This window comes from Triplophysa dalaica, chromosome 6, assembly GCF_015846415.1.
Source record: "Triplophysa dalaica isolate WHDGS20190420 chromosome 6, ASM1584641v1, whole genome shotgun sequence".
In the NCBI taxonomy this organism is placed as follows: Eukaryota; Metazoa; Chordata; class Actinopteri; order Cypriniformes; family Nemacheilidae; genus Triplophysa; species Triplophysa dalaica.
The window spans coordinates 23,376,104-23,400,304 of NC_079547.1; the positions used below are offsets into that span (position 1 = coordinate 23,376,104).

General features: G+C 36.3%; 1 protein-coding gene across 1 annotated transcript in view; it reads right to left on the reverse strand.

Moving 5' to 3' along the window:
• Nucleotides 1–438: 438 nt before the first annotated feature.
• Nucleotides 439–24,201, reverse strand: part of tafa3a (TAFA chemokine like family member 3a) — a 72,842-nt gene continuing 49,079 nt past the window's right edge. The window contains 4 exon segments of the mRNA XM_056750763.1: nucleotides 439–1,161; nucleotides 6,048–6,172; nucleotides 9,277–9,360; nucleotides 9,363–9,425. Of these exon segments, the coding sequence (XP_056606741.1) occupies nucleotides 1,150–1,161; nucleotides 6,048–6,172; nucleotides 9,277–9,360; nucleotides 9,363–9,425 (284 nt within the window). The 3' untranslated portion in view covers nucleotides 439–1,149.

The window sequence follows — 24,201 nt, forward strand, 5'->3', positions numbered from 1 at the left end:
CAGCCAGTCATAAAAGCAGAGCAAAAAATAATAACTATGTATATATTTATTTTGCAAAGTGGCTAATTTGCATAATTCCTAATAATGATGCCCAACCTTTAAGCATAACCAACAACGGCGCTGAGGCAGATCATACTGAAATGTATGAATGAGATTTAGGAAATTAATGTGAATTAGCCAGCTTAGTAAAAATAGTCATGAATTGACACAAAATTAAGTTGGTAAATACAAGATGAATCCTTCATACTTTAAAATGTAAAGATGTTATCAAAAACCATCATATTAGGCCATTATTTCTGTTGATATTTTTTGTTTTTTTGTCATGCCCAAAATGCAGTTAAAATATGATGTATTTTTCTGGTTTGCAAAGTCTCTACATATAAAAGCAGTTTCTCTTTTATGACAGAGACGTAATCATTCTCCAAACGTACGATTGGATGAGATTTCCCATAGAGATACTTTTATTGGAGATAATACGGACACTTTTACTCAACAGCGGCCACCGAGGCTCTTAAAAACAAACAATAAATCTTTTTGCTATCTTCATTTTCACTGGTCCACCAGACCACTTCGGCTTTTCATCCATTATTAATAACTGTAATTCTTTTCTTTATACTTGCCTCTCGCTTGCACGAGTCCATTTCAAAATGGAGCAGAGTGCCCCAAAAGCAAATCCGAAAATCATACATCCCACGCTGATCAAAAGATCTCGCCATAGTAGAAGAAAGAAAATATTGGCATCAAAGGACAGGGAACTGAATATTAGTGCTTCTGAAACACGAATGATTCAAGTAGTAAGTGAACCTTTCAAGTCCACATTTGCTTCAGAAGGAAATATAATCCGTTGTGTCTCTAAACCGATCCGCAATCGTGATGATTCATGGAATATTTACTTTACATTGCGTGTGATGAACTTGTCCAACAATGTGGAATATAAAACAAAGATGGGAGTGTGGCAGACCCAAAATATAGGGAGATAGAGAAAAAGTATTATCCATGTGTTTAAATGGTCCATTCCAAGGAATATCAGTATTCAGCTGTGGTCCAAGAACTTCCAATAGTTGTGAAGTAGACTGAAGTCAATGTATCTTCATTTCCATTTCTTTGATCCAAAAACACTGCTAGTCCCAAATGTGTATTGATCCCAGACTATCGCGTGACCTGAAAAAGAAAAGGCCAAGTTATTACACCATTATTGTCTGCACATTCTTGTCGGTATAAGGCTTGGCAATGTGATAGTGTCTACTGTGAAACAACAAAATTCTGTTAACCGGTAGATATTCAGTTTACACCATGTTAGGATTTAGATTTTTTTAAATAAAAAATAAAAAAATTTACATTAATAATGCATGCAGTTTATATATGAGTAGATGTAAGTGTGGACGTTTTATGTCTGCTTTAAATGAGGCTCATCCAATCAAACATTTTTTGTTTTATATTCGCTTTTCTTGGTTTGAACCTTTTAAAATAATGTGGAAATGCCAGACTTAAAGTTATTTTTTTTAAAACAAATAATAAAAAATAACCATAAAAAGCACTGAATGAGGCTCATTCAATCAAATTTTAGAATTGTAAAAATATCTGTTTTTTATTCGCTATTATTGGTTTGAATCTTGAGTCTTAAAGTTGATGATAAAAAAGAAAAGAAATTAAATAATGAGACGGAATTAAATTAAATTAAAACATTAAAACAAATAGGTCAATATATGATATGTATGAAGGTTTAAAATGAATGTTGATTGTAGAGGTATAATATTCTGGATTTTGGTCAATTTGATGAGAAATGTTTGAGTTCAGAATGATATATTTAATAACACTGACTTTTTAATTGCACATTTGGCAAATTTGAGCTCAGTTTGAGTTAAGATCTCTTCTGAAACTCCAATGGAGACATGAAGAAATAAAATCTTAGATGCAGGAGACGCTTTCCATCTCATTGATCAAGAGATCTCAACTGGCATATTTCTTTCACAGTATACCAATGCCAGGTCACAATATTACTCGCATCATAATCTTTGATCATATCGCTCCCCAGCTTTCAGCATGTTTGAAATGTTAAACACAGGGTGCAGACTGGACCAAACAATACAACAACTCAACATACGTCAACATAACCCACTGGCAACCGCAGCGCGCTCACTAATTATCTCTTGAACTTTACCGACTCCAGCTTAAAAAAATGGAAAAATCGGAAGTTTCCTCTAAGGCACAAGGTGTTAGAGCTGGGATTGACACATTCATGATGTATCGTCACCTACAAGTGTCATTAACCACACAAACGGGAGGAAATCAGCGGTTGCAGCCGGAAATAGAGAGGCGGCACGCTAGGGGAACAAAACTGTTAGTTCCTCTGGATCTGAAGGGTTTAGCATGCAAGTCTGGTCCTGCTCCAGCGCTGTAACACAAAAGCACGGCTCCGGGTTCACAGGCCGGGACAGGGCAGGTCTCCATGGCCGTGAATGAGACCAGACTGGCAGGCAGCTAAGGGGAGCGCAGTCTAATCTACACCTTCAGGTCATTGCCAGCAGGCAGCCAGAGGACACACAGAGGATGTGGAATGTGTTCTGGCCACCTTTCTCCTCTTTGGTTCTGAAATGTAGTTCAGTGGCCATGACTAGACTTGGCAATTTGATAGAATTTCGGGCAGGCGAGTTCAGACCCGAGCAAATGTTCAACACAAAGATAAAGTTCATGAAGACAGAAGATCTGGGATTCTTTTCATTTTAAACTACATGAACAAAAGTTATCTTCTTCAAGTGTTTTGCTAGTTTCAGCCTGACGCAGTTCTCATTTTCCCATCCTGTGCTGCGTTGTTTAAATAGCAAATGCATTTGCGCTCATTTGTGCGCCCATGGTTGAACTAAAACAGAGGTGTTTTCAGGCGCATTTTTGCCGCGTTTCTATATTAAGGGAACTGAAAAGCCAATGGGGTCCAATGTTGTTTGGTTACCAGCATTCTTCAAAATATCTTCTTTTCTGTTCTGCAAAAGAAAGTCATACTGTAAGGTTTGTAATGATATGAAGTTGAATAAATGTTCAAATAATTTTGAACTATGCCTTTAAAGATGTCCCTAGGTGTATATAGCAACACCAGATTTAAGAAACCTCAGTCTCCACCCCAGGTCAAATTTACGCCATTGGTTGAGTCTATGATAGAGAAACCAACCCAAGATGTAAACATTTCTGTTTCCGTAGTAACCCCACATTTCTGTCCCTGCATATTAAGTTGTACTGCCTTTCATTTTCAACTTCTTTGAACAAAAGGTCAGACGCTCCTGCTTGCACTAATAAACAAAACATGCTTTTAAAAATAAGTACTCTGAAATGATGCTTTGATATCAGGGATTACCGGGTTTTACATAGATATGAAGTAAATGTCAGATGCCATTTAAGCCAAGGGGAACATATTCAATATGCATTCTGAAACTTAATCAGATTGTTATGATTGTAACAGTATGGATTAAAAACAATAATCAATAGAGAGAAAAAAATTGGTGGGTTGTTTCAACCCAGTGTTGGGTCAAAAATGGACAAACCCAACCAATGGGTTATATGGTAACATATTTAGGGTTGTTTCAACCCATTGATGGGTCAAATATAAACCATATAAACAAATAGTTTGTCCATTTGACCAATTCTGGGTTGAAATAACTCAAAACTTTTCAGTGTGTTGGATGCAAATCAGAATAATGTCAAGTAGGCCTAATTCATTCAGTAAATCTCTTTGTTTTTCATTAATTGTATTTTACTTTTTTAACATACTTTTGAATATACGTTATACATTATATTTATAAAGACAACAATGATTGGGTGCTACTCACACTAATGTATATTTTATTTACATTATGTGTCAAACAGAAATTATAATCTCAAGAAAATCTCTTGACCACATTGTAGACCAGGGTTCCTCAACTCTTACCCTGGAGGTCCGGAGCACTGCAGAGTTTAGCTCCAACCCTGATCAAACTTGCCTACCTTTGATTTTCTACTGATCCTGAACACCTTGATTAGCTTGCTCAGGTGTGTTTGATCAGGGCTGGAGCTAACTTCTGCAGTGCTCCGGACCTCCAGGGTAAGAGTTGAGGAACCCTGTTGTAGACCTTTGGAATATTTTCTTTTATAAATCACATCAGCTGTTGCAAAGTAACGCATTAAATAACTATTCAACAACCTGATCTTCGATTGGCTTACTGTACAACAACCCCATCATCTTTCAGGATCTCCTCTCTACAGATGTACCTATGCCTATGGACGACCTGAGAGCCCCAAAATCAAGCCCGGGTTTGAGAAAAGCTCCCAACACCTACGAGGTCTGCCTGCTGTTGACGTGAGCGCAGCGGCATGAATTATTAACAAGGCTAAAGTAAAAAAGGTCTGCCTCACACAGGCCCCCGTGCCCCATGAATAATGGAGAAGCCGAGTGAAGCGCAAGCATTTGGTGAGTCAAACCCCTCAGCCTGATGGATGGCTACAAGCCCAGTGTGTCAACGGAACATACACAGTCGCTCGCGAACACGCGGCAGCAAACATCAAAACAATAACTCGCATTAACCTGCGGAAGCGCATCGGTGCCCTGCATTGACTTTACTAAATGTAATGCCAGAATGCGTTTCTTTTGCCTACTCTTTTTTTCCACACAACAAAGGCCGTACAGGCTCCCTGGTCGTGTTTTATTTAAACGCGTCAAATGGGAGGGCATACAACTAATAAGCTGATAACATGACAGGTTATGAAGGCAGAAAGCCGGGGCGTTCGGTACAAGACCGGAAGCATTCTGAAACATTATAAAAGATCTTGTGTTTTTTAGACAGTTTTAAAGCAATGACATAAACAAACATTACTGCCCATGCACGCTTTTGTCGCTTAATTTAAATGCCACGTACTTACATGACCCATTTAACAAATTGTTTATTAAATACAATCATTATACAATTTAACATTTTTAAATTGAGTAAAATATAAATAGTTATATTATTAGCCACTAGTCAGATAGATAAACAAATACATGGCCATTTTTATAGCAATTGAATATAATTGAATATTTTTTATTTATGCAGTGTTTTCTCTTTTAAATGATTAAAAAGATCGTAGCTTGGTGACTGTCAAACATACAGTACATGAAGTAAGGAAACAGTTTTGTAGGCCAATATGTAAGGTTTATACACTCACCTAAAGGATTATGAGGAACACCATACTAATACTGTGTTTGACCCCCTTTCGCCTTCAGAACTGCCTTAATTCTTCGTGGCATTGATTCAACAAGGTGCTGAAAGCATTCTTTAGAAATGTTGGCCCATATTAATAGGAAAGCATCTTACAGTTGATGGAGATTTGTGGGATGCACGAAGCTCCCGTTCCACCACATCCCAAAGATGCTCTATTGGGTTGAGATCTGGTGACTGTGGGGGCCATTTTAGTACAGTAAACTCATTGTCATGTTCAAGAAACCAATTTGAAATGATTCGAGCTTTGTGACATGGTGCATTATCCTGCTGGAAGTAGCCATCAGAGATGGGTACATGGTGGTCATAAAGGGATGGACAATGCTCAGGTAGGCCGTGACATTTAAACGATGCCCAATTGGCACTAAGGGGCCTAAAGTGTGCCAAGAAAACATCCCCCACACCATTACACCACCACCATAATTGCATTAATGAGAAATTGAACAGGTGTTCCTTATAATCCTTTAGGTGAGTGTATATCACATCGTTAACATATGGGTCATAGTCCACCCTGCCCTTAATATCCAGACAGGTTATTGAAAAACACGTTGTTCTGCAACGTCAAGTTTTACTTTTACTTTCTCGCAAGGAGACTGTAGTTCAGGGCTTTATATTTGTTTGTAAATATGTATATACATTGAATGCTCAGATATGAGTTATATAACCTGAATGCTATAGAAGATCATTTTTTATGGCAGAAAAGAACTGTGCTGTCATTGGACAGGTTTTGTGAAAGTCTATAAAGTCACAAAAATGTGTATTGTGAAAAGCATGATACAAATTAAATGAAATTGGATTGAATTGCAGTCAAGGCTTCTCTCTCACCTTAGTTGTCTTGACTTTGTTTCCCGTACTGCAGCTCCAGCCCTTCAGATCGGGCAGAACTTTACACTCCTCGCCCTCCATACAAGGATGCATCTGACACCACCACTTCTGTGCTACTATAGAAGCTGCACAAAGAGAGAGAGAGAGAGAGAGAGAGTGAGAGTGAGAGTGAGAGAGAGAGAGAGAGAGAGAGAGAGAGAGAGAGAGAGAGAGAGAGAGAGAGAGAGAGAGAGAGAGAGAAAGAGAGTAAAGATTTCAGTCCTCATTTCACTCTGTGGGATCTGCCAAGGTGGCAAAGAAACATCCCAAATCACCACGTCTCCAATATTTTGAAAGATGAGGCAATGAAGATTGAGAGCAAAATAAACCTCAGAAGATCCCACTCTCATTCACCTGACAAAAGAAATCAACTACATCTTTCCATCTCTCTTTCCCAAAAAACATTGATGCAGGTGAAGGAGGGAATGTTTGATTCGATGTTTGAAGCCGATGGTTTGAATACATCAATCCATTGTGGGCTTTGAGCTCACTGTACTATATGTCTTCAGGGATAAAGGTCTACCATCATGTCAAGATGACAGGAGCTTAGTTGGGCAGAAGTTAGAGGTAGTCAAGCTGTAGGACTCAATTTTTAATTCAGGCCAAAGTGGAAGAGGGATGGAGTTATAAACCTTTAAAGAGGACGTCAACTCAAAATAGAAGCTTTGCTGTGTGTAGTCTATGCCCATTGATTTACTGAATCTACAAGCATTTATTTCATAAAAAACTTGATACAATGAAAAAATATTATGTGCCTTAGTAGATTTTAGTAAAATGAATTATTAAAACATACTTACTTTTTAACCACCAACGTAACAATCTTGGGAATAGAATCTACTGATTTTGGTTGTTAAAATTAATTATTTTCATTGAACAATGATTACAAAAATCCAACTCAATTTTATTATGTTAAACCCATTTAAATTGGTAAAATTAGGTAAATAAGGAGATACATTTTTTGTCATTTGAAGTGTTGTTCATGTTTTGTGTTGATTTATCTTTGAGATTTAGAAGATTTTTGTTTTTTTGTCAGTACAGAGAACTGCACCAGTCTCTTCTCACTTGACCATTTATGTTGTAGAAAAATAGTATATTTCAATATGAAAGTAATAAGTGAACCTTAAAGTTTAAGTTAGTTTACTTTAAGTAACATTTACTTAATATTTTAACAAATACTAAATGTATTTAATGAGTAGAATTTACTTTATTCTGGTTAGAAAGTTGAACTTTAATTATAGCAGCACATTTTACTTAAAAATATTTTTGCAAATTGTTAAGAGGATTCATTAAGTAAATTCTTCAAGTTATTTTTTTCAGTCTACTGTATATAAATACACGTATACTGTAAGCTTTCTCTTGCAGGAAAATGTACAAAACAGACTAAAACTAATCGAAGGAGTTAAATACTAAAATGCTCTGAGGAAGACTACACAATATTTGCCCGCAGTCCATAAATGTATTCGTTTTGGTATTTACTATAGTAAACTGTGGTATACTTTAGAAAACCCTACAGAACAAACTTCAGAACAGGATAGAATGTTTCTTGTGCAAGAAATGTATTCAGCTGGTCATTCCAGCAAAAATACTTAATGATACGATATTTGCACATTATTACACGTGAAACAATTAACCGCAGCAAAAAGAACACGGTAAACCCAGATAAATTGACAATACTCCTTAAAATAAATCATATATTTTTTAATTACTCTACTAATGCAGTCTGTCTCAGAGCATGCTGGGAATTAGAAATCTTCTTGACCAATTGTGTTGAAATAACTTGTTTAAATTAAGTTAATTGAACAAGGAGTAAATCAATTTTTTGACTTTTAGAAAAAACTTCAAGTTAATCAAATATAATCATTATACTTTACTCAAAAGTAAAAAGGGTTTCAGGAACTTAAAATATTTAAGTAAGTAGAACGTTTTTATAAAATTAAGTTTACATTACTTAATCTGTTTGATTATTTTGAACATTTTGGTTTACAGTGAAGCTAAACGTTCTTTTAGTTCCAAATCTAAAGGGTTTTTGTCCCCGTATATCCGGCAAAAGCATGTATTGTTGTCTTGGTCTTCAGTAAGGGGTTGCGAGGGCCTGTCAGATGCATTAGAGGGCAGAAAAGGAGATCAGGATCGATTGACCCGTCTGGTGTGGGAGGCTGTTGACATGTTATGAGACAAGCGGCCCTCGCTGCACTTCAGCGAACAGCAGGATGACGATGTCACACTCAAACGGACCTCTGACACTCAACTGACAGAACCGACTGATAAGACTGCCGAAAATATGGACAGCTATGCTTGAAACGGACGGCACGCTTTAAATTGATCATTTGATTTAGGAGCGTTATTGTTTGAAGTTATAAAAGACAAAGGAAATATGAAAACATAGGGTTTGTCATTTGCATTCAAAATCTTGTGTAAAATAACATTTTATAAAACATAACGGTTTTGTAGACAGGTTTTTAGGGTACTACCAAATGCTTTGTGAAATCTTGTTCATTTTTTGTCACATCCATAACGCTTGTTTATTTTCCTTTTTTTAAAAAGAAAACTTGGGGATGGACTGATATTTTTCTGATGTTTTATCAACAAGGGTTAAGTAAAATAAATATAATAATATAAACATTTTACATATATATATATATATATATATATATATATATATATATATATAATTTATCTATATATCTATCTATCTATATATATATATATATTATACATTTAGGTAACACTTTAGTATAGGGACCAATTCTCACAATTAACTAGTTGCTTATTAGATGCCTATTTTTCTTAGTTTTTTTCCTAGTTTCTTTGTACTAATAAAGCACATACTCAACATGACCATAATTCTACTTCCTTAATCCATCCTTATACCCAAACCTAACAATTACCATACTAACTATTAATAAGCGATAAATTAGTAGTTCACTACTATTTACTACTATTAATTCGAAGAATTGGACCTTAAAATAAAGTGTTACCAATATATATACATATATATATATAACAATATAAAATATATACATGTGTGTGTGTGCGTGCATGTATGTGCATTTAAAGTGTATATTTATTCTTTTTATACAGTACATATGTACAGTACGCACCATTACAACATAAGTCCATTCTGTTTGTTACAGTTCACAAAAAGCGAACACACAACAGATCATAAGTAAAGAGAGAAACACAGTCTTACCGTCCACACAGGAGGGAGCTGCTCTTGTCGTCCCTGCAACCTGCCCAGGGAAGCAAGAACACTTGACAGTTTGGGAACGCTCTCGATTTTATTCTTGTTGCAGCAGCGGTGGGCTGCGATGACCTCACAGGTTCCTGCTTTGACGTGCACTGAGAAAAAACAACAAGGACAGACAGTCTATTAAAATCAGCCAGCTGTTTCAAGCGAGCGGTGACTGAATATTCTGCTGTTTGCTGAGGCTAAGATGGAAACAAATTCCATGGCGTGGAAGCCGGGTGCTGTTATATCCGTGTAAATGCACAGTTCACAGTGTCACAGTTCAGATATCAGATGAAAAGGGTTTTCCAAAATCAGCAGATTGATTTTCTTTCACTTTTGTAGTATATAAAACAAATAACATGTGAATTAATAACTGCAGACCATTAAGTATCCAAAGGATCAATTTATTCGTTATCTTTCTTTCGTTCTATGAACAACAGCACGGTGGGACATATAAAAACGTCTGTATTTACCCATCCTTTTCAAGCACTAAATTCAAGAGTTTAAAAAAAGGAAAGCATAAAAAACATTTTGAAAGTTTTAGTGTACCTTTCAAAACAGCCTTAATTGCATTGGTAAAGATTTTCAATTTAAGACTCGAGTTAAAAATTGATTGAAAAAGAGGCCTCCATTTTCCCATTAGCTGGCCAATCTCAAAATCTCATCAACAACATTAAAAACATTTTGCCTCCAATCAATAAAAGGCCTTTAACGTGCACACAAAAGGGTCTGTCGAGCGGCGGGCCGATTGAGGGCTTGGAAAAGAAAACAGAGATTTACCGATGCGAGGGCTGCCGGGTGAAGGGCTGAACGTCTTTTGTGTGATTATCTCGCAGCCTCCGCGCGCCGCAGGACCAAAGTTAATTCCCGAAAAGTTTGAGCGGATGCAAATTGAATATTCAACGCTGGAGTTTGTTCCAACAGCTCATAGAAAATGATTGCTTTGACGAATTCGATGTGCCTTACCGCACTCATTTGTGCATCTTTGAACCGCAGCGCTTGTAAAAATCCATAACAACAACAAACCAAGGTGGGCGATTCAAGTGGATGGAAAAGAGGCTGAAATTCTTGAAAGCTATGTTTTACAGTATACTGACATAGTGACATACATGTGACGTATTATTGACTTTCCTGTGGCTCAGGGGTTAGAGCACTAAGAATACCAAGGTCATGTTCGATCCCAGGGGATTGCATATAGTCAGAAACAAATGTATCATACAATGCAATGTAAGGCGCTTTGGATAAAAGCATCTGCCAAATGCGTAAATGTAACTGTACTATATAGTGGGGATGCACAATAAATTATCGGCCATATAAGTGGTCGGTATCGGCCAATAAATGGTCATTTTTAATGTTATCGGTATCGGCCGATAATAAAATGTATGATGATATATTAAAGCAGATTAATCTTAAATTATTTCCTCTGGTTAAACTACTTCATCTGCACGCTGCTCGCAGTTAAAAAACAGTACAATACTGTCTTTCTGGTGTGGTCATTTACTTACTGCTATTATCAAAACATTGCTGATGTAGGTACAGTATGTAGATACAGTTTTTATGATGTGTATATTTATAAATTCATTGTGTAAATTATAGGAACAAAAGCATATTGTTTGAATCAGACTGCTGTCTGAATGCTTTCTGTCTTGAGAACTGTTTGACATGTGGCTATTAAAAAACTATTTTCTGGAAGATCATCTATAATTTGTTTATTAAATATACCAGAAGACTTTGAAGGTTAAAGAATCGTTAATAACTGTAAATAAGTCTTAGTACATGATATTCAGGGGAAAAATTAGAACTAATGGTAACCTTGTTTTCCGCTGTGAATGTTTTCAAAGAGGGGCAGCTATCCACTTTTTCCCTTTTGTTTCAGTCTTAGGGAATTTTATATTTATTTTAAGATACTGTTTATCGGCCAAAATATCAGTTATCGACTTACAATGTCTAATAATTATCAGTTATCAGCCAAAATGTACATATCGGTGCATCCCTACTATATAGTAGACCAGAGGTGTCCAAAATGTACTCTCTCTTTTTTGTCAAAAAGATGAATATTTACAGTTTCATTTTCCTCTGGTTAATAAAGTAAGTTTAAATCTGCTTTCATTTTACACCAGCATCGCACATTAATACAGATTTTATTAGCTCCAGAAAAGAGAGTGTGCATCAGGGTACACCAGCGTTGAATTAATAAAGCAAATCGGCTACATTATACATAAGGTGATTTTTTTGCTATTCTGGCCCTCCATCTAAAATAATTGTGACACCCCTGTGGTCGAGCATGGGTATTCACAGCGCCAACGTCATAGACATGCAAACCTTGGGCAGAACATAAATAAATAAAAATGAAGTTACATGCAAGCTAGATTTGGCACCAAAAATGACCAGTTTCTATGTTTGGCACATATGGAAATTGACCAAGGTCACACTGAAATTGAAACATATTTACATAAACAAGAAAGTGTAACTTTCCCAGGAACTGAATGTTCTGAGTTCAGGGGAATCTGATCCTGGAGCAGCCCTTCACCTGCGGAAAAGCTTTAGTGTGGATAGCATCATTCATTAAGCTGTAGGAACAGGCTAGAAGGGATTGGAGAAACAGTGCGAACTACTGATTAAACTATAACCCCTTTCAACCAAGGTCATAAACATGCCAACCCAACATATAGACACTACATGTGTGTATGTGAGTATTCGACTAAAGATTCAGCGGTCTGCGTTAAGCAAAGTGCCCCCGGCCCAACACAGAGAATAAAAACAACTATTCATGTCGCTACATTAGCGGTCTGAAACCTTTTCTTTTTCTGGACATCTGCTGCAAAATTTCAGTGGACTGCGATCGATATTTTTCACTTAAGGTGCTCGGGCAGGTCGTCCGTTGGAGTCGGGGATGTCTGCCATACCAGCAGGTAAAGCCTGATCTCGGCACTAACATTGATGCATGCTGGCATTGCTCTAAGAACCTGCTTTCAACAACACAACAACATCCATCGATCCCAAACTGACCAGTACAATAGTGCCAATAAAATAGAATGGGACGAACAAAGCACAAGGACTTTATCAAAACTAATTTACATAATCGTATACTTTATTATCATTTTATTTATTATATTATATTTAAATAAAACAATACAATAAAAGTATTATGGCATGTTATGTTATGTTATGTTATGATGTTGTGATGTTATGATATGTTATGCTTTGATATTTTTATATTTTATCGTCAAATTAATTATAATTTGATTAGTTATTATATATATATATATATATATATATAAATATTTTCATTATATATACAAAACAACATCCATCAAACCCAAATCGACCAGTACAATCATGCCAATAAAACGGCAGGGGACGAACAAAGCACAAGGACTTTATCTTGATTACATGTATATGAAATCAATATAGAACAATACAATCGAAGTATATTATATTATAAAATGAATCTTATTTTATTATAATATATTTTTTACTATATTATATTGTTACTATTTTTCCCTTTTTATTAATACATTAAAGAGACTGAAGGACTTCTCTTCAGTTTATATGTTGGGCCAGAAACTCTTATTTTGTGTTGAGGTGGAAGGTCGTGAGGGTGAATATAAATGACGTGTCATACCCTCTTCCCTGGGAGATAACACGACGACAAAACCGCCAGCTCTTCCAAACGAAATAAATCTAAAAACGAAACATATGCTTTTTCCAACCGCCCAAAAATTCTGTCAAGCAATGACAAACATATGGTTATTTCACAGGATTTGTGAATGTTGCCGGCGCTTGTCAGAAGTGGTTAGGATCTCATAGTCTCTATGCAGTTTCTCATTAATGCGAGTTGAAGGGTAAAATCATCTAACATTGGGATGTGTGACATTCTCGGCAAGGGTAAAGGCCATTTAAAAATAAAACGAGGCAGATTGCTGCCTCAGATGCAAGTATGAGCATTAAGCAGGCTTTTTCCCACCTCTTATGCTTTTTCAGTCTGCCGTCGTTGGCTTTTAGGAGCTGAGATGTCCTTTTTCTCCAAACAGTCAGCGAACGTATCGACGAATAACAAAAAAACTGAGAAAATATCTCAAATGTTCCTGCTAAGCTTCTATCGAATTAGAATAACACAGACGACCTCCGCTTAGTCGCGCGCGAGAGAGAGACGACAGACTCTGTGTTCGCAAAATTGTTATTCAAAGGTTGTTTTTCCACCTAGTAACATCGTGATGAAGAGAGGTACTTAACCGCTAAAGTAAGGGCTGTCTAAATATCACTGTACAGTTCAGACGAAATGCTGAAAACAAATTATTAAACCATCATTAGATGAGGGCACAACAGAACGGTTATTATGTTGCCATGCTACACAAAAGCACAAAGGGATATCATGAAAGGTTTGACGTGCATTCAATTGCATGTGTCAAGGCTCATAATATCTCTCAACTCCGCTTGAATGTTTTGAACACAAAGCTTTGTTTGTAGCCTTAAAGCTACAGGGACAATTTCTCTGAAAAAAAAACTTGAACACAATAAACCTAGAAAAACTAAGGCAGTGCACGGCAAGAATTTTAACTATAAAAAAATATTTTAACAATAATTTCACAATGTGTACTCATTCCAGTTAATGCTTTTCCTCTGAACAAACTTAGGCCTGAATAAAAAAACAAACATCAATTCAGATCTATGTTCAAGCAGTGAAGTCACTAAGTTCAATCTGCAACCAAACACAACATCATCGCCACAGAGCCTCGGTAGTCTGACTCTCCAACCCAAGGGGTTGACAGACAATATCAGCCTCAGCGGTTCAATGGAGCACGAACCGTGTGTGTGTGTGTTGGGTGATATTCAGAGCCTGATACGTTCAAGATAGACGGACTCTTCACAGCAGTAAAGAACCATCTGTTCCGCCATCAATGTTCTACGTTCAATGAGGAGGAAGGGGAATATTGATTTAGTCGTCCGAGAGTTAAATAACATCATGAAGTATTCATTAAAGGTGCACTGACCAGATCACGCCAGCACACCTGCAGAACACCTTTTAACTTTAAAACATACAAAAAAAACACAAGTCACACTTTTACTTTAGTTAGGGTAGTTAATAATCCACTAATGTACTACAATAATAAAACGCGAAATTGCTTTCATCATGCAATTTAAATGCTTATTAAAAAGTAATGAAAACAAATCATTCATGTTGATGTGTTCATGTTTGCTTTGCTTGTATGTATTAACAGAACAAATAATGCGTTGCATAAATACCCACGTTCATATAGAGCAAATGTAAAAAAGATAAAATCTATATAATTCATTTACAAAAGGCTTTTTGTTGGTGAAGAAATAAAATATTTATTTTAATAAAAATACTACACTATATAATAAAAATATAATAGTATTTAAAAAAAAATTGATACAATTGGAGTCCGCAATAGGGCATATGCCTGAGTAAAAAGAGTATTTAATGAAAAAATATACTATAATAAGCTGCATTTGTACATGACAAAATATAAACCGTGTCTTGGAACGTTCTTAAAGGAATAGTTCAGCCAAAAATAACAACTCTGTCGTTATTTGTTCACCATCTTGTCATTTAAAACCTGCATATGACTCTTTCTTCTGTTGAACACAAAAAAAGAAATGAGAAATGTCTCAGTGTGTACAAACAATGGAAGGCAATGGGGTTCAATGTTGTTTGGATTTCCTATGTTCTTCAAAATATCTTCTTTTATTTTCTGCAGAAGAAAGAAAGTCATACAGGTTTGGATTCACATGAGAATGAGTAATCATAATCATTTGCATATTTACAGGTGAAATATCCCTTTAAACTCAATTCAACAGAACTATATTGAGTAGCACATTAGCGCTAGCACATTCTCCAAGATGCGAGTCAGGAAATAAGTCCAGTCCATTTTCTCCCATCAAGCTAACTTTCACCTCGCCCGTCCTAACACTCATTACTCAGTGTGACTGTAGTGAACAGAACGAGAAATACTTTTCTCTTCGACCAGAGACAGAAATTGGAGCAGAGTGGCAACCCTATTACCATACCATCGCCATGGCAATTTACAGCAAGTCACTTATGAAATTGTTATGAGCCGATATGAGGGCTAGCCATCTGCGGTCTGAAGAAACGGATGATCAAATGCCTCGACTCAACTGCACCGGTTACCTGACCAGAGATGTTTGGCTGTGTGTGTCAGGTGTGACGGTCTCTAAAAAGTCTAAATGAATAGATGTCACATCTAATGCGTTTTACCGGGTGAGTTCTTTGACACAAATGCGTTGTGTTTTTATCTGACACCAGACGCATTGCGATAACCACCGGGCCGTGAAAGCGCGGGCTAGGGCTCTGACAGCAAATTTTCGCCTGCCAAATACGGCCGCTGATGTCCTGCTAAAGAAAAAACACACACGCACGGCTAAAGTACCTTTGTGGTTAGCGAAGGGTAATATGGAGTCATCGCTCCCAAAACAAGAGCGAGTCTGGGCAGGGGTCCAAACCTTTTGCTGGTGTAAACAGAAACTGAAAAAAACACAACGGTTTTCTTTTAATGCTGAGACATATACAGTAGTATGCTGACTGATGTCTAGTTTAGGAGTATTTTGTGTAATTTGAATCAGATTTTTTGCCCCCATATGACATACTGCAGGTGTTTGACGATGACCCAAAAAAATAACAATGTTCATTTATAGTGATCATTTACTCACCCTCTTGTCATTTCAAACCTGTATGACTTTCTTTCTTTTACATAACACAAAAGAAGATATTTTTTAAGAATGTTGTTAGCCGGCACCCATTCCCTTGCATTGCTTTTGTGTCCATTCAATAGAAGTGAACGGGTGGCGGTGCTGACTTTCTTCAAAATATCTTCTTTTGTGTTTTGCAGAAGGTTGACAAGAGGTTGAGTAAACGATGACAGTATTTTCATTTTTGAGTAAACTTAAACCCGCCGGTTGGGTTTGTCCCTTTTTGAAACATTTAATGGTTGAAATTAATTGAGCATTTTTTAAGCGTGAAAGGTCCAGCTTAGAGCTATGACATTTGAATAAATATTTGTTTTCTGTTTAAACAAACAAAACATAAAATAATTTGATTTGTTTTATTCTAAATAACTACTCTCGCAAGGATACACAATGCACATATAACACAGCCACTCATCGACCCATCCGTTACGCGAACACAGACGTGTTCATTTACAGCGAATGCAAGGTTATATACAAGGCCATCTTTTCATCTCGGTGAAGCTCACAAACTCTAAGCAGCACGCGAAACATCCATTATTATTTAACACAATCAGAGACATTTTTTCTGTTGGCATTACATTTATTAAAAAGCTTTGCAATTCTTCCCTAATATGCAAGATAATCATTACGTGATAATCGACAAATCTGTATTTACACGAGCACTTAAACAGATTCAGAAAAATTGCATTTGCAATTTGGGTCGACACATTACCATAGCGCTTAATGAGGCAACGCTAGTGGTTCCAAAACAGTCCACAGACCATTGCTTACCATTCCCCCACTGTAAATACCATTCATCACAACGCTATCAGTGTGAAGGATCTATCTGGCTTGCTTCTCTCTCCATCGCTGTATTTTACTGCAGACACCAGGGTGCACATTTTGGTCAAGCCAAAGGTTTGGTGACAGATTGCCGTGGCCGACAGATTCGGAGCGCATGGGCCAAAGGCTCAAATGAACCTTAGTCCCACACCATCCATCTCCACATTGCACCATTAATGGCCGTCTCTGATCAATGTCTCTCCCCTGAGGAATCACACACACATCTCAGTCAATGGTCTCTGAATGTTATTACATTTCGGTTGTCGTGACAAAGAGCAACACACCGAAACTAATAGAGTCGGTGTCACTGTTTGACGGCCGCTTGGTCGAATGGCAGATGAAATGAAAAGGTGAAGAACATCATTGTAGAAATAGTGTTACGTCCAAAGAGAGACTAAAGAAGCAGGTATTATAGACTTACCAATCAAAATAATCTCAAAACAACCAAGAAATCATAGAATGCATTATACTTAAAACAGATATTTATGTGCCGGATTCATTCGTGGTGCTTAACATCGGTGCTTAAATATACATTAGAAGCTTTACTGTAAGTCGTCCCCGTCTGCCGTGCGGTTATTTGGGAATTGAAGGGCACTTTTCTCACTTCTGAGACTTTTATTACACCTGAAGGTCCGGGCGTTTTTGCCTAGCTTTTAAGATGATAGCAATATTTAGTTACTTTTCACACCCATCAGAAGCACATTCAAGGTCATGAGGCATCTCGCATGCCATCTTCATTCAAGCATCTGAAACTCCTGAAAATAAGAGTGTTAGAACAAAAACGTAAAATATGATTTGAGAAGGATGTTTTTACTCAAAAAAGACAAAAGATTTAATAGAATGCGCATTCTGTGGTGTAGCTCGTACATGCACAAATCTCAAAGCTGTACAATTATGATCATTAATATCTAGTCTACCCGAGGTGTAATAATCACGATAACTGCCATTACTTTCAAAGATCAATGCTTTAATATCTCTGTCTAATTGTTAATATCATTCGACTACCAAAGCTTAGTAAAAAATACATTACAATACAATAACGGTTTCTCTTAAACTGCAGTGAGAATAAAAGGAGATTTTTGCTATATTGTGTCACAGCGATCTTATGTCCTCTGGAGTTTCAGAGGAAATGTCAACAAGGTCTCAAACGGTGCTCAAATTCCTATTATTATTTTTAGCTTTATACTCTTACTGTGTGTCAATAATTGTTTTTGTGTACGTTTATCCTCTAAGAACATGAAACACAAACCTTTTAGACAAAGCTGATACTTTAAATTCTATATAAATATTTGTTGAGACTTTCATTAAATAGGAACCCTTTAAGAATACTGAACAACAAATGAATAACCCATAAGTAATAAAGAAAATCATTTTCTTCGGGAACAGCGCATCAAGTTGTGAAAACAACCAGATGTCCATGTTCATTTATCTGCATGTTCTTTTATTGCATTTGCATTCTCTGACTGCAGTCATGTTTGCTCTACTTAGCATGCTGTCTCCACCTAAAAGTGCCAGGAATGTTTTATGTATCACATATGCACACACACGTACATGATCTGCAAAACACAACTGACAGCAAAGATGTCATTGCACTTGCTGCCGTGGTAACAAACAATACCAATCAGCTTCCTGCGCTGTCATGTTCACGCTGAAGTTGAAGGTAAGATGACCGTGAACTAAAATAAACAAAACCACAACTAAACTTGACTCAAATGGTTTTCCATGATCTCAAAAAGCTTTTGATCTGAAAACAGGTCTACATTTTTGAAAATATTATGAATTTATTCCATTAGAAAACTAGAATACTTGGACCAAATAATGAATGAAAATCAGCAAATAAGAGCCCAGAATAGATGGGAACTCCTTCAATAGCGTTAAAACCATGACATGGTCAGACCTCAAGCAAGAATAAATGTAATGTTTTCTGGGAATTAAATTAAAATCTGTTTGATTTCTTCTGGATTTGTTTAGTTATAAATCCCAGTGTTATTCCATGTTTTATTCCACAGTTCTGATGTCCAAAAAATTAAAAAGCTGTCACATTTTTTTCCAAATGTATATAAATTTCTTTGTTCTGATGTTTTATGTATCACATATGCACACACACGTACATGATCTGCAAAACACAACTGACAGCAAAGATGTCATTGCACTTGCTGCCGTGGTAACAAACAATACCAATCAGCTTCCTGCGCTGTCATGTTCACGCTGAAGTTGAAGGTAAGATGACCGTGAACTAAAATAAACAAAACCACAACTAAACTTGACTCAAATGGTTTTCCATGATCTCAAAAAGCTTTTGATCTGAAAACAGGTCTACATTTTTGAAAATATTATGAATTTATTCCATTAGAAAACTAGAATACTTGGACCAAATAATGAATGAAAATCAGCAAATAAGAGCCCAGAATAGATGGGAACTCCTTCAATAGCGTTAAAACCATGACATGGTCAGACCTCAAGCAAGAATAAATGTAATGTTTTCTGGGAATTAAATTAAAATCTGTTTGATTTCTTCTGGATTTGTTTAGTTATAAATCCCAGTGTTATTCCATGTTTTATTCCACAGTTCTGATGTCCAAAAAATTAAAAAGCTGTCACATTTTTTTCCAAATGTATATAAATTTCTTTGTTCTGATGAACATAGAGATAGATATTTGGAAGAATGCTTACAACCAGAAAGATCTTGCCCCCCATTGACTCCCATAGTAGGAAGAAATACTATTTTGAAGAATGTAGGACAGCAAAGAGTTCTGTGGCACTTTTGACATTGTATTTTCCTACTTTGGTAGTCAATGGGGGGCAAAATCAGTCTGGTTCTAAGCATTCTTCCAAATATCTTTCTCTGCGTTCATTAGAAGAAAATTTTTTTTATACAAATACTTGAAGGTGTGTAAATGATGACAGAATTTTCATTCTAAAATGTGAAAAAATATAAAAAGTAGCATAAAACAAACGAATCGTAGGAACAGAGTTCAGAGTAGGTGACCAACAACAGAAATGCATGCGAGAGCCCTCATGACTCGGCCATGACTTACTCGACTCCATCATTTTGGGTCGAGGTGAAATATTGAAATATTGTTAAATGGCCAAATTACAATGAGCGTTGAGCAAAGCTGCCGCCAGATGAAGGTGAAATTTCGCAATTATGAATTCTTAACAGTCTAAATGACTTTAACTGAGGTCTATTCAAGAATCATTAACCTGCTGCATGTTAGCTGCTGGTCATAATTAATGAACATTTGAGCCGAACATCACATTTCTCTCAAACACTTTGTTAGTCGTAATTTAACTAGAGTCAGATTTCTCGGAGTATCACCGGTCATTCTGGGTCACGAGGCAGCGATTGGACTGTGTATAAAATATGAGCACTAAATTAGTCACTGCAAAATTGATTTTTTATCTCTTCTGGAGATGAGTTATGGGGTCCTTTTCGTGTTTCCTATTGAAACGGGAAGATGGGGCAGAGAGTAATACGAACAATGTTTCATTTCAGATTATATATACACATATGCAAAATACAGTATGTGAAATTCAATATATTTTTGAATACATATCTTGAATATGTAAAAATATGTTCCAGGGCACATTTTAATGGCTCGGGCGTTGCTTTTTGATAACTCAGAAGATTTGATAGATTTCTATTTCGTTTAAGTATCAACTTAGTCTCAAATATTTCTCCTAAAATGGCTCAAAAAAAAAATAGTAACAAATGAGACAATTGTCAAAATACGTGAAGAGCATGGAGGTTTAAATAAATGTAGATTGTTTAGGTAAAGTAATGGATTCGGGTCAATTTGATTAAGTGTTTGAGTTCATATTGAGATCTTCAATAATATTGACTTTTGATTGCAGACGTGACAAATCTGAGCTCAGTTTGAGACATTGTTGAGATCTCAGGAAAAATATCTGGGATGCAGAAAAATGTCTCAGATGCTCCTCATGGCGGAAAATATTTTGATGAAAGATAACAAATCTTTTAAAGTAACACAAATCTCTTAAACAAGGTAAATTATATAATTGTGTATTCATATTCTTATTTGATGTCGACTATGAACATTTCAATCACTCGAATAAGGCCTAAGATAGACGCCTTTACTGTTAGTAAACATTGTGATGTGTTTTTGTGGGCGGAGCTTAGGTGGAGGAAGAAAGATCCCACTGACTGCATTAGTAATGCTAGGTAACATGTTTTGTTTGCTTGCTTTTTGGCAAAGACTAGATATTTAACATGTAAGGTCATTCACTGTCTAGGCCCGCGATCGTTTTTGAAAAAGTTAACTTTAAGGCAAGGAACCTAGTCGCCCTGTACGTGCTCACTCAACGGATCCAGGGACGAACTGACAGGATTACTGTACCTCCAGTTAAGTGGCCTGACATCTACACCTACCAGACAGAGAAACCAAGCATATAGAGTAAAGATAAACTGAGAGCGTATACATCTATACATGCCTGTGTGTACCAACAGTGGCAACCGATAGCAAATGCATTTACTTGAACACAAACCTGACACATAAAATGAGCCTTCTCACTTTTGCATTTCCCTTTATACTAATGCACTTGTGACAAACAAAGAAAAAGAGATGACAAACAGTTTCCTTTACGTTTAGTTTCTCGCCGATATTTAACTGCTAGCTGTATAACTATACAAAGTTAGGTAGCATACCCTATTCGTTCAAAAGTTAACGCTACGTGAAAAATAATCTTGTTACCCAGTTTCTGATTTGGGCATACGTGAGATACTTTTATACACATACTCAAATCATAATCCACACTAACAAAAGGCAGTTGTTTTTAATCGTAGCCTGTTAACTGTCACCCGTTCCGTATACGGGACACCTAAGTTTGCGTCAATATTGTGCATGTAATATCTAATCAAATCATGACAACCTATATATCATTGGAAAGGTGTAAGACTCTGGAACACAGATTTCTTTGGTGTTTTTTTCTATAATTTATGTAGAGAGAGTAATTGATGCTATTTTATAAAGAGTGTGCTTAGATTTTTGTTATCCTTTTGCGACCCATATTTTTTTAATAGTTTTTAATCAAAGAAAAACATAAACTTTTTTTATTTATTTTTTACAATAAACCTAACAACATTCCATTAAAAAAATTGTGTTTGTGTGTGATTTGTTTTGCAATAATCAGCTACTTTTCTTTTTTCAAATGAGACCAACCGTAAGTCTGTATTCCAAAGAATTCATGAGTTACCGCCATTTTAGTTCCAACATGCGTTCCAAGTCTGCTTGTTTTATTTTGTTTAATTGTATCTGTCGTCAGTGTTTTTGTTTGCCAATTGCAGCAGATACTGTATGTGTTAAAATATCAAATTGGAGACAGTATTCTGTCGTTTGTTGCACAAACAACACAACAAGATGATATTTCAAACTCCATATATAGGCAAACTTTAATCTTTGTATTGCAGTTTTCCCTTTGTTTTGCCTCCAGCTAATGCCATGTCGTAAGCGTGAAGTCGGCCATAAAGGGGTCTATACGCATAGTACCGTCTCAATGAAGAACTGATAGACTTCAATCTCAAATCATCAGTTCCAGTCCCGTTCTAAAACAATCCCTATAAACCAGACCCAAACCAGCCGCATTAGTTTTCGAGAAATGAAACCAATCACTGTCGACAACCAACAAAGCCACACAACCTCCTCCTCTCTCGCACACGTTCTCTCACCCCTCCTGCGAAAGATGTGCGCTCGTAAATGTCTTCCAGGATTGATATCATATTATTACTTGCACTTATTGAGTGGGTAGTTTCAAAGGGACAGTTATTAAAGCAAATATCTTTAATTTACGATCCGGGGCCATCCATCTGTTCTAGTAATAACAGCAAGGAATTACTTATTAGCAAGAGAAAGAGATATCGAGTTTCCTGACAAATCCTCGGCCCGCTGAAAATATAACTGTGCTCCAACCATGAAATGCGACTCTACCGGAGGTGCGTAAACGAACCGTGAGAAGAAATAGCCTTCATTATCGTAGTGCCACAGAGAAATCTAAAACTATGATTGAATTTCACAACGCAGGTCCGCCATTTTGTGAGAATCAGTGCAGATACAGTACAGTAGGTGTGTGTTGAATACATAAAAACATTTTCCCTTCTCCTTCTCTTTCTCAACCATACTGTGGTGTTCCTTTAATAAATCGATTGACACTTAACCATACGAAGAAAAAATCACAATGAGATTAAAGGAGAGCAAATGAAAACTTTCCTGTGTCTCACATATTTCCCCTGAGGAAAAACACCCAGAGATCTCGCAAATATCTCCATTACAAAAAGTGAAATTGATTTAAGCTTCCGATATGAACTCAAACATTTCTCATCAATAAGCTCGGTTGGCTTTGGAGTAAATCTATTTTTAAGCACTACACAATAACACAAAGATACAAGACCTTTGTTAACAGACAAACTCGCAATTCAGTCTTAAAACCAGACTAAGACGTACTTAATTTATTTCTCTAAACTGATGGCTAAATTGCTGGGTCCTAGAGCTTTACAAATAAGCCTTTCGAAAAAAATCATTTTGAAAGCTTCACGGCGGTGACATTAAAACAACGTTCTCGGCGCTGACCGCTGGACTGGTGTCAGCGTTTCTCTGCTAATTGCCTCCATCAGTTAAAATCGTTATGATCCTCTTTTATTTCACCCAAAATAGAAACGGCCGTGTTGCTCAGAGTCGCCGGCTGCCCGCCAGGATGTCTCAATGGCTGCTAATGAGATGCTAGTAATGAGTAATGGTCCGCTGTTTGAGCGGTGATTTATATATAAAAGTCAGACGGGTTTTATGATAGGAAAAAAGAGCTGGCCCTCTTACAAACACTTAAAAAAAAAAGATGAATAAATATCGCTGGATACGTTCAAAACAAACAGAATGTAACTGTACCAATTAAACGTTTGGACACATCTCATTCTGATACTATTTTTCATCTTTCACAATAACATTAATTTATTAGAAAAATATGAGACCTGCAATACATAATAAGAAAAAAATCTAAGCACTAAGTATATAGATAACTATATTAGTGTTCACACCAACATTAGCGTACTACATTTCACATTTTAATTGCACAAGCCCTTTAAATTTGAAAGAATTTTGATTGGTTATTCATATTTTATTGATCAAATTAGATCTGAAACAAATGAACAATTGCATTTTTTTCTTTCATTTAGTCCGTTTTCTTATATTATCTTTACATCTCTTCATCTTTGAAGCATTCTTTAAGGTGCATCCTGAAAGATGCCCCAAGGTCACTTATTGTTAAAGTGACATTCCTACTCATGTTTTCTGGAAGGATAGTGCATTTTTATTATAAATTATCCTG